Source organism: Pavona decussata, unplaced genomic scaffold (assembly GCF_977016875.1).
Source record: "Pavona decussata unplaced genomic scaffold, jaPavDecu1.1 SCAFFOLD_71, whole genome shotgun sequence".
Taxonomy (NCBI): Eukaryota; Metazoa; Cnidaria; class Anthozoa; order Scleractinia; family Agariciidae; genus Pavona; species Pavona decussata.
The window spans coordinates 601,233-615,000 of NW_028145490.1; the positions used below are offsets into that span (position 1 = coordinate 601,233).

At 36.8% G+C, this 13,768-nt stretch overlaps 2 protein-coding genes and 1 pseudogene across 2 annotated transcripts in view; 2 read left to right on the plus strand and 1 right to left on the minus strand.

Moving 5' to 3' along the window:
- LOC146477179 (astacin-like) overlaps positions 1–13,768 on the plus strand; it is a 211,470-nt gene that overhangs the window by 65,434 nt on the left and 132,268 nt on the right. The gene's annotated exons all lie outside the window — the stretch shown is intronic.
- LOC146477185 (uncharacterized) lies at positions 5,524–6,618 on the minus strand. The gene is made up of 2 exons (XM_085113644.1): positions 6,492–6,618; positions 5,524–5,930 (listed from the first exon to the last, which is right to left on the minus strand). The coding sequence occupies exons 1-2, from the start codon at positions 6,574–6,576 to the stop codon at positions 5,713–5,715; spliced, it is 303 nt and encodes a 100-aa protein (XP_084969770.1). The 5' UTR covers positions 6,577–6,618; the 3' UTR covers positions 5,524–5,712.
- The window catches only part of LOC146477186 (uncharacterized), a 2,515-nt pseudogene continuing 2,052 nt past the window's right edge, over positions 13,306–13,768 (plus strand).

Genomic DNA, 13,768 nt, shown 5'->3' on the forward strand with positions numbered 1-13,768 from the left:
TAATTCCCTTTCCAAAAAATACATTGAATAAACCTTTGTGGCTCCTGCTAGAGTGAAGATCTTTCAAACAACTTTTCATATTTTCTGTAGACATTACACTCGAAGGTTTGAAACAAACAATCTAATCTTTCCCGTAAGTGTCTAGTTTCATTTGAGATTGCTACAAGAAGCCAACCAATAAATAATAAACACTAGAACTTGAACTCGTTCGGACTAAGTGATCAGAAAAACTCAATTTTTAGAAACTCAGCACTTATCGACCCTCTAGAACCTTGCATTCGCTGGAAATTTTTTTTGTTTATCCTAAAACGCCTCGTTTTGATGCGTAGTGCCAGTCTTTTCCGCGCGTGTCCGCCATTTGTGAATACGGTGTATAACATGTCACACTGGTCAAATTGCTGCCAAATGGATTTTAATAAGGTTACGCTTTGGGATCGTCGCAACTTTCCCTATTTACTACTACTACTACTACTACTACTACTACTACTACTACTACTACTACTACTACTACTACTACTACTACTACTACTACTACTACTACTACTACTTTAGTACTGCTACTTCTACTACAAATAATAGGTTTCACAAACAATAGGTGTAACGAGTAAAAACATTCACTTTGCACGTGCGTTTAAATTCTGGCACATTTCTGAAAAACAACAACAACAAAAAATGACCAAATTAAATTATTTTGTGGACTTGAACTTGAACGCCACCCCTATGAAAATAAAGTTATATTTCCTAGTTTCATTAACGTTTTCGTTGGCATGCCTTCGTTGCTGCTGCATCGGAGGGAGTGGCGTTCAAGTTCACGTCCAAGTGGCGTTCACGTTCAAGTGGCGTTCTACTATTATTTGTAGTAGTAGTAGCAGCAGCAGCAGCAGCAGCAGCAGTAGTAGTAGTAGTAGTAGTAGTAGTAGTAGTAGTAGTAGTAGTAGTAGTAGTAGTAGTAGTAGTAGTAGTAGTAGTAGTAGTAGTAGTAGTAGTAGTAGTAGTAGTAGTGGTGGTGGTGGTGGTGGTGGTGGTGGTAGTAGTAGTAGTAGTAGAAGTAGTAGTAGTAGTAGTAGTAGTAGTAGTGGTGGTGGTGGTGGTGGTGGTGGTGGTGGTAGTAGTAGTAGTATCTTATCCTATCTGTCGTGGGATTTTTGATATTTACAGTTAGTAGCTCTTAAGTTCCTTACTTCGACGTTCGACAGGCCGTTTCTTCCGGTAGCTCACACGCGATCTTGAGGCCAATTGATTCAAAATCCTGGTGAAGAGAAGCAATCATTAGGTGGAATGGATTGCCGCATTTAATTGTAAGAAAGAAATCCGGTGAAGACCAGTCTCTAATCTCTGAAATCAAATTTGACAGTTTGACCTACTAAGATGTTGACCATACTACTTAGCAAAAGGTGAATAATATATACCCAGGAGCCTAACACTGCATGCTTCCATTTTTATTTACTAGTTCGATCTGGATTAAGAACAAACATTGATGAAAAGTTACGGTGTTGTGAAAGTTTAAGGAAGATAAATAGTAGATTATTGAACTAATGATCTCCTCTTTGGAAACGCATTTATTAGATCTTATTTTTCCTGTGTTCATACTACGTTTAGAAGTGTTCTGGCCTTGCAGTATTGGACTGCAAGTAGTTAAAGGGAAATAGTTTTTTTTTTACGGAAAACGGGAGTACTGTTTCTGTGGGTGAGTGAAAACAAGAATGTTTGATGTTATTAGCAAAGTAGATAAGATAAACCACTGTAGCCACAATCCCTTGACACCTTAGCTAATTAAAGAAAAAGGGTTGGGAATCGAAACGTCAGCTTTTGCATCTCATTAGGGTAGCCAATTTCACTGGCCAACTAAGCTGAAAAAATTAATTCGCCGGCAACTGCCAACAAGATTCAAAAGGAAAGAGATCAGGCGAAACATCTATTATCACTGAGCCATTATGGGAGTAACAAAGTACTTGAAAACAAAGTATGTTGCAGTCTTGACTGATTAGTTTGACACTTGTCAGAAAGAGCAGCCCTGTGGCAAAGAAAAAAAAGCAGCAGCAAGTAGGTTTAAGGATGCTATAAAAGGGATCAAGAATGTATGCAGTATTTCCTAAAACTTTCCTCAATGGAAAAGTAAGTAAATAAGAATGGCGAGGACTTTCGTCACATTTGTTCCTTACCCTGTCTGCAGTGTGCATACATAACCAGAAGGACATACACACCGATATCCTTTGTCTGTAAATCCACATTGGCAAGTGCAGTCGCTATAGCAATGGGCTGTAACGCAAGCGCGCTTTACAGGAAATGAATAGTATAATGCGTAATTTTCATGCGGTAAAGTTTTCATCTATTTTTCGCTGAATGCAGCGCAGAAAAATGGTCAAAAAGGAATCTGATATAGTTTCTTGTATTTCCTAATACACCTGCGTTTTTCCAGGTTGGTTTATCATTGTTTGTACGTCACACAAGTGACATTTAAAAGCGTGACAGTCGTAGTGATTGTTGTACGTATGCTAGGAGAAACAGAGATTCAAGGGTTATAATTCTTAGTGCGGGAAATTTATTATTTATCTATTTATTTATTTATTTATTTATTTATTTAAATTTTTTTGGGCCGATTTTATTTTAGTCTATCATTTTAGTTTCCTTTTCTCTTTATGCAAATTATTTTCTGGTGCGTAATGTTTTAGTACTCTATAAGTGATTGGCATTCAATCTGGCTAACTGTCTTTTGAGCGGACTTCATTCCTCACCTCATTCTGCTCAATTTTAAGAAACTATGTTGCCGAGTAAAAGGTTGTAACACCAACGCACTAAAAATGAAGAAAAAAGCCTTTAAGCTTACACCCGCTTTTATTTTCAACACTAAGAATAAAAATAACCTTGGGGATTAAAAATGGCGCAGGAACAAAGATCAGCAAAATAATAATAATAATAATAATAATAATAATAATAATAATAATAATAATGATGATGATGATGATGATGATGATGATGATGATGATGATGATGATGATGATGATGATGATGATGATGATAATAATAATAATAATAATAATAATAATAATAATAGGTCCATTGTAACAACGCAGTTCACAAGCATTCGTATCTCGGACTTTGACAGTGGTTATGTTGTGATTCACCAGACGGTTGTCAGCAAAGAAGAAAGAGACTGGAAAGACCAAGTCGTGGCATTCACCGTAAAGATTCCACTTCAGTTGAAACCAATGAGACAAAAGATAAAAAGTGTGATTTTTTTGAAAGGAACCAAATCTGCAAAAGTTTCCTTACAGTGTTTTGGCATTTTGAATATGAACTGCTTGTGTAGTAAGAGGACACGGTTATCTAAAAATGTGGTCAAAAGAGTCACTCATTGGAATAGCTTGCGCTATTAGAGACCATTTTATCAGATTTCTCTGTGCTGTTCCCTTGTGAAGCCAATGTCTTTAACATGGTGTCAATGATAACTCGTTCTGATCTTGTAACAGTGACATGCAAATTTATTTTAAGTTGGCAATCATTTTTTTTTGGGGGGGGGGGGGGTGGTAGGTCTGTTGAAAACTAAATGTATGTATAGCGTCTATAAACAGAGATGCGATTTTATTGATTTGGAGAGTTAAATTCATAAATCTCTATAATTTTATCAGACATGCTGGTGAATGTCAAGTTGTGGATATTGGTTTTCAGTCAATCAGCGTAAATGTTAACTTTATGTCCATCTACGGTATACTATGAAGGAAATCAGTCTACAAAGAAATTACTTTTGCGTGAATTTTAGAGCAAATAATTCCCATATTCCATAATCCGTTGCAAACGACAAACATTTGCTAGAGGGTTAGAACTGTAATCTCGTCAAGAAATAACGAAATATAAACAAATTGCGTTAACTTGCTGCCGAACGAATTCTGCTCTTGAACCATACTGAGCTGTTAAAATTTGGTTATCATTCAAAATGGAGCAAGAATCGACATTGTGAGGACTACATCTTTGCGCAGCCAAGAACGAAATATTCCGTGGCTCTTCTGTTTTTAAAATTACGAGGAAGTAAGTTAAGTGCGTTTTTCCGTGTAAATATTAATCAGAAAGGCGCCATTTCTTTTCAATTGTGAATATCTTGTACTCAGTAGCATTGTTGATGTTTCGATGTATATATAATAAATGCAGATATCAATTCTTTTATGAAGGTCCGTTGTGCGTTTTGTAGCCTTGATACGTCCGTTGTCATTTGAAATACGCTTTAACTGGCTTAAACTACTAAGTCGGTGAACTGAAAATGAAATTATTAACTCAAAGTGTTAACTTATTAAACATTGCAGAATGTTAACTTATTAAACATTCAGAATGTTAACTTTGAGAATGACACTTTGATTTTGATTTGGATAACGATGTTCTCAAATTCATTCATAACAATGTTAGTGAGCACATGATTGTGCAGGAGCAAGTGAACCGTCCGCCCTGATACATTGTGCAGGTATCACGAATAAGTTTGTTCAGTGTGTTTTTGTTTTTAAGCAATTTATCAACGTAAATTAGTGTCACGGTGCCTCTCAATGACATGTCGAGTGTGGAACATGTGTAAACAGAGACTGGACATCAAAAGAGACGATCACGTTCCTTGCAAAAACAATTCGGCTTCGGTGTAATTCAGTTAACTGGTTAATCTTACTATTCAGTTGCGTCAGAGTCTTTTAAGGTGAACATTTTACATACGTACACACCACAAGAGTGTTTAAAGCCAAACCCACTTTAAATTTAAGGGGAAGTTACACCTGAACGCCATTTTTCCGCCACTTGACATGGACTTAATGGAAATATCTCGTTCGCGTTTCAAGCAATGCAAAAACCCTATCATCGTATCGTGAATCTGTGTTTTGGGGTATTTTGTGAATTTGGGGTATATTTGGGAGGAGTAGTTTTTCTAGAAAGATTGGTAAATAAAGGAGAAACAAGAAATATGAAGATCATAGTGAAGTTTTAAAATTGAGATTTGTAGTTAATAATTAATAGACGGATACCAAATTAGTCCACTAGCAACCTGGGGTGCTCTTGCGTGGGTATCAACTGTCTGTTAGCGTTCCAAAAATTATTTTCTTTCCTCTATCCCTTCTTAAAACCTCTTCAAATTTCATTCAAATTTAGGTCTATTGCCCCCTTAAGTGTGTTGCATGTGTTTTGCTGTCTCAGATCATTTAGGTTGTTTTACTTTATAATCAAAGACCCAAGTAATGATTAATTAATTAACACCATTGAATTTTGTGAATTCTGGAGTCTAGTCTAGTTTTATCCGTGGTCATAGTTGAGCACTTCAGCAATTCGAAAACTATCACAAGTTTTCTTTATGAGTTTGCTTAGACAGGTCTACTTTTCCACATAGTCTGCCTCTCCATTCGGCTTCTGTTCAGTCTACGATAGTTCAAGTAAATAAAGACATCAAAGTTCCACATTTACTCTAAAACGGTAATTATAATGGCTCAAAAGTACTCTACTTATAAATAAGGAACCTTGCAGTAACGACAAAGTTGGAGAGCGTTACTTAAAAAAAATTATAAAAATATACACAAAAAAAAGAAAAGAAAACAACATCAGCAACAGCAAAAACATTTAATGACTTAAATGTGATGGCCCCATCAGGTAATGCACCTTGATTCTACATTTCTACACTTTAAACTGTATCTTGTACACTTTATTTCGTGTCTCTGCAGACTCGTGAATTAATCCAAGCCGTTAGGATCAGTCGCTATCACTGTCACTGTCACTGTCACTGCCAGTATCGCTATCCTCATCATCATCATCATCATCGTCATCATCATCATCCCCAGGCGCCGCCGTTGTCGTCTGACGGGGATCTGGTTCTTGCATTGGAGTAGGCGGGTTAGTTGCTGTCGTCATAGTAGGTTCTTCGCCATCGTCGTCACCATTTTCTTCATCATCTTCTTCATCATCATCATCTAAAAGATCATGAAACAAAACATAACTTGTCAATAAATACATGAACTAATGCTTTTCTTAACATATATTTTCTTTAGCAAGAAAAGTCTGTGATAGTTAAAAGTTAATTTTATAATTAAGGGAGAAGCCATTAACATATTTGTTTCCCTTTCTCTTTGACAAACATTTGGTTTACAGTTATTTTCAATGTTACGTGTACAGCGGACTATCTTTTGACGCGCATTTTTCGACAGGCCATGTAACGAGGTCGGAGATTTAAATGTAAGCGCAACTGATTTATTTACTGTTGAGCTCGACTTTGGGCAATTGAGGAATATCAAATGACAAGTCATTCCGAGATCGATAAATCGACGGTTTAACGCTTTTTGAACAAAAACGACTTTCATTGAAATGGCAGCTCAAACTTTAACTTTCTGTTAACTATAATGATCACTCTAAAATGTTAACTCTCGTCATGGGAATATAAGCATGATATTTATAAAGAAAAAGCTAGATGCGTTTTGAAGTTCAATATTGAATATATTACAAAACTAAACTTAATATTTAAATATCCAACTTACCGTCATCGTCATCTGGCACAGGGATCGCCCACAGCTGTGTAACAAAAGCCATCAGGCAAAGCAGAATCAAAGCTTTCGAAGCCATTTTGTGGGGCGTAATCCTTTCTTTGCGAAGCCCTCTTGTGTAATGAAGTCTTCTACTCATCCCCAGCAATTTATAGGCAAATGAACCAAATTTGAATTTTGCAATAATAACACGTTAACGTGGTTTGCGGTTTTTAATATCGATTCTCGGCTGATAAGAAGTCAAACACAAACAATATTTTAAATTGTAGGGCTCTCGGAATTCAACCATGAGATTTTGGGGGAAAAAACTGCTAAGTCATTAGAGATAAACTTTTCTTGAGGTATAATTTGTTATTTAAGACGACAGTTAATTAAAACCTCTTTTTTTTTTCTGAACAAATAATTGTGCTGTTTCACAGAGTTGGTTGTAATCCATTTACTAAAGCATTCTATCCTGGCCCTATCTAAATTGACTTTCCTTAAACTGCCCATTTTGAAGACTACCGTTAATAGATTCGAGAGTTAACGTTTCGAGCGTAATACCACCTTATCAACTCAGTTGATAAAACCTAACATTCGTTTCCACTCCCACAGCAGCATAGCACCACAGCACCACAGCTTCTTTTGAAACTAACCCTTTATTCATTTATCACACCGTCTATGCACTTTCATGTGACACACTTTAATTGGCACTAAATGTCAAACAAAGAGATAAACAAACACTCTTCACGAAAGTAGAAATGGGCGGACTTGAAACAGATGCCGTCACGATAGGAAAGAGACAATCATTTAGATTCACTTCAAATACATTTAAGTTGTTTGTTATAAACTTCAAACATCTTTATTGATACGTATATGGAATTAACAAAATGGTTAAGAAAACGGTAAAGGAGATAAATTGAGACTCAGCTCAGTGGAATCACCCCAAACGGTCTTCTAGCTCCGTCTCATTCTACTACAGTCTCCATATCTAATCAACCTTTACCTATTCTTGTCATTTCAAGAAAACTTGTCGTAGATTATCAAGCGATTCGTTCAAGTCACGTATCTTTGCCGGCTTTGTTTCTTTGCCATTGTGTTTCTTTTCCTTGTATTTTCTTCCGCTTTACAGATCTTAAAAGGGGTTTTTGGCGTTCAGTTCTTCAGGGATGTTTCCTAGTCACACCTAGATAACCAAACATCTGGTTACCATTATGGTAAACCTAGCGACAGGTATAACTCACTTTAGCTTATAAATCGTTATTTCTTTCCCCGAAACAAATAAATCATTATATTTTCAGTTAAAATCAGTTCCATTGCCTTCTATAAAACTACTCTTAACATCTTTGTTACAAGTGTTTTTGTTACTGATTGGTTGGGTCTCACATGAGTAATATACTTCGATGACCTTGTCATAATGTGCTGATGTAAATTATTCTTAATTCACGCTTCGTATGCACTTGCAAAGTTTAACCCTTTTATAAAAAAGGACTTGGCCTGGATGCTTGGAACAACTGGTAAGATAACAAAATTTACCGTAGGAGTAAAAGTCGAGCAAGATCCAATTGTTTTGTTGAACGCCCTTCCGCTGGGAAATGAAAGACAAAAGCTAATAAACAGTACCCTACATCATCGAGTGAGAGGCATGAGATCAAATCATGTGCATTAACATTACTTGGCCCCGACGCTTTAGTTTTGTTTGGAGGACAGCGATGCTCCTTCGTTAAAATAAAAAAAAAAAAGGGAGGGGACGTTTTTAGATCAAGTGTTTGAGATCCATAACTCATAAACTCGAACCCCAAACCAAATATACCTGAAATGTATTCAGAGTAAATAATAGGAATTAATTGGAACATTAATCATCGATACTATGGTGCTGCAGCTACGTTATTTTGTGATACACAGGGAATACACTCTCAGCATTTACATTTTAACAAAACTTACTCCCTTCGAGTAAAGAGGGCTAAACAAAAGACGCCCTAACAACTGAAGCATTCCACTGATTTACTCAAATTCAATATTGGCCTTGGCCTTTGAAGTGAAGCAATATATTAATCCGCTATCAAAAACAAAGGAAAGCATACTAACTCACAAAAACAAAACCTAAACCACTGAAGGCCTGGCCGAAGAGTTAGGTTGTCGGACACTGTACGTGGCTTGTCAAAGGTGTTTCTTTTTGTTTTGTTTTTGTTTGTTTGTTTGTTTGTTTTTTGTTTGTTTGTTTGTTTGTTTTTGATGCAGCAGACTATAATTATTACTTGTGAGCCTTTTAAGATGCTGACCAGATAACAAATGGATACAGAACACAAGTACACATCGGTCAATGGACTACACAAAAGAATTCCTTAGGAATATACATTTACGGAATGACAGCTTTAACGCCGACATGTTTAAGTGCCGAAACAAAGCACTTGTTTTCTTCATTAGAGATGAGAGCCATCGACTTGGTCACCGGTGTTAAAAAGTTTGCGGTTTCTGCTCAAAAGGTGCCGTCTAAATTCTGGACGTCATCATAACTTAAAAAAGGCAACGAACATCTCACGATTTTTTGTTTTGTTTTGTTTTGTTTTTAAAATCTATCTTAACTTACACTTAGTAGCTGTTAAAGTGTATGGATTACCGTTTAAATAGATATGGTTGAGATTTTTGTTTTAATGCAAATTAAATGCTTCACTTCTTTCATATTGATATATTTTATTTGCTTCTACTCTCTTTCACTAGAAGTGAAATATAATGTTTCGATTTATTCGTTTATTTGACACACTGTCCACGGATTCACAGAAAATGGGAATTATTTACATTAGTTGAATATTTTCGTGAGTGACTGTTAAGATATTGTTTTCACTACAAAATTTAATGGACGACTGACTTCGATTTCGCATTAGTTCGTTGATGCATAATTAACAGCTAATCGTCAATATTATTTACTTGTTCTGATAGCTTTGCTCAAACAAATTTATAACAGAACTAGTAAATTCGTGTAATCAAATTCAATTGCGCAAGCAATTGTCAGTAAACAAATGCCTCGAAACAAAAATCGTACGCCTTTGCTTCTTAGAACAGAGATATATCTGAATAAATTTTTCATTTAGGAAAGCTTCAGTTGTCTGTTTTTTTTTTTTTTTTTTTTTTACTATTTTCATTGATGAAACGTGACAACTGCTTAATCTTGCGTAAACAAACATATCCTTGTGAGCGGATCAAATTCTCCCATGTGACGCGAGAATCTAGTTTTGAAGCTTGTTATTGGAAATTTGTTAATTAACAACTGGTTTTCTATATGGTAATTAGAAACTTTAACTATTTTAGACCAAAGGGGTGTTCTTTCGTTTACCCTGCATTGAAAGTGTGTATTTTTAATGAACATGGGGTTATTTAATACCACTTTGCACATTGGGTGAATGCTTGGAAAACCTCTGGTCAACCTAGAATCAACGGGTTAAACTATCGCGTTGAAAATGTTATAAAACAATTGGTTCACGCGTCAGCTGTGCGTTCATCAAGATTTGAAGCACTTGGGAAGTTTGGAGAGCACTCAAGAAGGTAGCTCGAGGCGTAGCTGACAGCAACTCTTACACATCTTTCGTGCTCTCCAAACTTCCCGCATGCTTCATATCTCGAGGAACGCACGCTGACGCATGAACCAATTGTTAAGAGCAGACAGAACAACAACGAATAAATACACTCCGGAAATGTTTCACTGCATGGTACTTCAGCCGTGCAATCTTGTGGTTGGGGGTTGGCACATTACAGTCCTGAGATAATTTCGAGCATAATGCTATAGGTCGAGTATTGAGCATGCTGGCATAATAGTCTCATTCTGCAACATAACAGTACATTTTTTATTGGGTAAAATAGTAAGACGATTAAGTTTCGGGAGAAATACAAGTCACAAACGAAAAAGTTTGTTATCCGACAATTTCCAAGACATCTACATTTCTGAAGAAACATGCTGTTTGACACTTGTGGGTTTCACATGAATTTTAAATATTTCAGGCTATTTGTAGATAAAATATATGTCAACTTTTAAGCTATTCGGCCTAACAGAATCAACATATCGATGCTGAATTCATCTGGCTCATGCACGTTGAATAACTTTGAGTAGTGTCGGACAAGAGTCTTATTTCCATTATATAATATTTTATCAACCATTTTGTTTTTCATTTCTTTTGTTCTTCAGTCAGTGTGCAATATCATACTCGTTCGGCCTACTCCTTCAGTTTAGATAGGACACTAAATCATCCAAAATCAGACCAGTCAACATTGTGAACAATAGAACAAGTACTGAATTCGTTAAGTCAACACCCAACGCAAAGGTATTACGTTAATTAAGAAGCTAGACACAGTATAACTATACATCTCTGCCCTACAAAAATATGAATTCATTTCAAGGAACCGACTATAGAGGCAACCCAAACACCAATCACATTATAAATAAGATTATGTTCCTACTAAGGTGCTTTCCATCGGTCTGTATCTGAGTCTTAAAAATTCGGCAGAAATCTCTCCACGCTTCAGGAAGTCAATGCAAAGGTACTGTTTGCTAAGTGTGTCCTTGACACAATGCTTCTTGTTTCTAGTGAACACCATAAGATGATAATCAGTTATCAGTTCGTGACCGTGTTTTTTCATTCGCACCGCACAACTCTCGTGTGTTTGTAAACACACACATGTTCCAAAGCTCTGAAATAATTCTTCCAAACACCAAAGAGTATTTTTTTGTTTTGTATTCTCCTTTTCTTAACGTTTATTTAGAGGCTAGAATTATTACCAATTAGGAGCAGAATTAACATAGTTTTGAATTTCCAAACATTTTTCCCCGGGAGCTATTAACTTGCTCTCGCAAAAAATACCGTTTACCAGTTTAAGTGATTCCGACGGACGTTTAAACAGATCAAGTTAAACTCTCTAAGATATCGGGCCACAACCAAGCGTTACTGTAAAGTCTTAAAAGGGCCAGAATTATTTTAGTAGGAGCAATATTGACTGAGTTGTGATATTTCAAACATTTTTATCCGAGCGCCAAATATGTCTGAGAACCCTGCTAAGCAACGACGACGGCAGCAACAACATTTGAACAAAAACAATCGCTCCGCACGTGCATTTTAAATTCTGGTACAGTTCTTTGCCGTCCTCCGCAAAGCAACAACGTGAAATGACCGTATTTAAGGTTTGTGGAGAACATGAGCAAACGACGGTGAATTTTTTCTCTCTCTCTCTCTCTCTTAACTTGAACGCAACTCCTACCAATTTAGGCAACTTGATGGCCGTTTACTATTCTAATACGTTTCCGAGCAACAATCAATAATCTATCCTTATTTTACGTGTTTCAAGCTTTACAGATTGATACTTCAATCGTTTCGATAGGGCAAATATTCGTGGAGAAACTAATTTTTGAACATTATTTTTGTTTCGGGGCAGTTTCCTTCGCACCACGTGGCTCTCATTCAGTTGTAAACACACTTAAAGATCTGTGTCAAGCAACCAAGAGTAACTTCCCCGTGTTCTTCTTTTCTTGACGTTCATTTAGATTTGAGTAGGAGCGATATCGACTGAGTTGTCAATTTTACACATGTGATTAGGAGAAAATATAAGTTTAATTCAGGAGTCAAACTGTCAACGATAAAACTTAATGTCAGGAAGCTTCCTACCGCTTAAAAATCCGCGAAAATAGATCGATAAAAGTAGAAAACGGTGGATCTAAGGAAGAAACTCACAGAGTAATTTCTTCCACTGAATTTGATCTGCTCCTTCCTCCCATCAAAAGAACACTCTTATGCTCGGTTATCATTCATTGAAAGAAGAATTAGCGAGGTGACAGCACTTGGTCGCCATGACTGATTTTAGTTTCTCAGCTAAACAAATGTCAGTCCGATCCAGGTTTTAAGCTTTGACACAAATAATATTTTGCTGTTTCTTGTAAGAGACACGAAAACTTTACGTTTAGGAGTTTTCTTTCTAGCTGTAGCACTTGATTGTCATGCATTTGTGGTACAAACAGAATGTCCATTAATCTCGAGCAACACCAAGAATTCTCGGTCACGCTCAAAATTTAGTTTTTAATGCGCATTGGTTTGTTGGTAAAGTGGTTAAACCACGATCTGAAAAGGAAGCTTTCAATATTTAGAACGACTTTGTATCTCCTGTTATCCTGGAAACGCGAGGAAGTATTTAGCCATGTGGCACAAGCTCAATCTGTCTGTAATTCAAGCTGTAGGCAAATGAGATTATATTCTAAAACAGAAGTAAAATTTGTCTTGGGTAATTTTATCCACGCTTTGTATGAGCGACGTAAAGTTCGAGAAAACCTTCTCAGTAAAATTTCGCATCTTGGAGTCAGTAACCACATTGCCCGCCGCGATTATGTTTTCGCTAAGATTTAATTTCCACTGCACTGAAAACACTCATGCAATTTCAAAACAAAGCAGGATAACGACAGGGTACTTTTGCTTAGGGTATTTGCAAAGCTTCTTGTGTGTTTGAAGGTAAATTCGATTCAAGGAAAATAGATTGTGGCGACTGTGATAAAAAAAACCGTTGACCGACGAGCTACACGACTGGATGGGCACGTGGAATTTGCACGCAAAATCTTCTAAATTGCTGTCCGTGAAGTGCAAGGTATCCGCAGAAGGTCGTCAATGAAACTAAAAGAACCATTTTTGCTTACTTATTAAATTTGAGAGGACGAGTTCTGATGTTACCAGATTTGAAAGAACTGTTTCACAGAAGACGAGTGGTAACACACCAATAGCTCACTTGCACGATGACGTCACGCGCGCAAAGAGGTCTGGTAGTTGTAGTCAAAATCGCGGGAGGTTTTTGAATAACTATGGCGCTCAAAGATAATAATAGTGTAAACAAAGCGACAAATTTAGGGTCCTGTCGTGTAATTTTGACAGAAGAAGATATCCCAGGGGCCTCTCTACAGAAACGAAAGCCAAAAAATCTGAAGAATGAAGAACTAAGACGTTGGTTAAAATGCAGAGGAGGTTCAGTTGGCGGAAACCGTGTCCAACCCCTCAAACGGTAAGCACGATAACTGCCAGCAAGAAGCGAGTTCTTTTTTTTTTCTTGCTTAACTAAAAGCTCTATTTTTTTTGACGGTGTAAAGGATTACATTAACACAGGGCTGGATAAAAAGGTTATCGATCCCGATGGTGAAATTCATTATCAAAGGCTACGAGCCGAGAAAGAAAACCGAATCGAAACACAAGTGGAAAACAACAGCCGGCAAATTGCTGTGTTGAGTGGCCAAAGGAGGGCTGTTCATTAAGTTTGGCGCATTTGCCGGA

What these genes read in the sequence shown, in the direction of transcription:
- LOC146477185 (XM_085113644.1), bottom strand. Translation starts at nt 6,576, where the DNA reads ATGGCTTCGAAAGCTTTGATTCTGCTTTGCCTGATGGCTTTTGTTACA. An exon ending in TGTGCCAGATGACGATGACG is followed by an intron (nt 5,931 to 6,491) that starts GTAAGTTGGATA and finishes ATGATCTTTTAG; the next exon opens with ATGATGATGATGAAGAAGAT.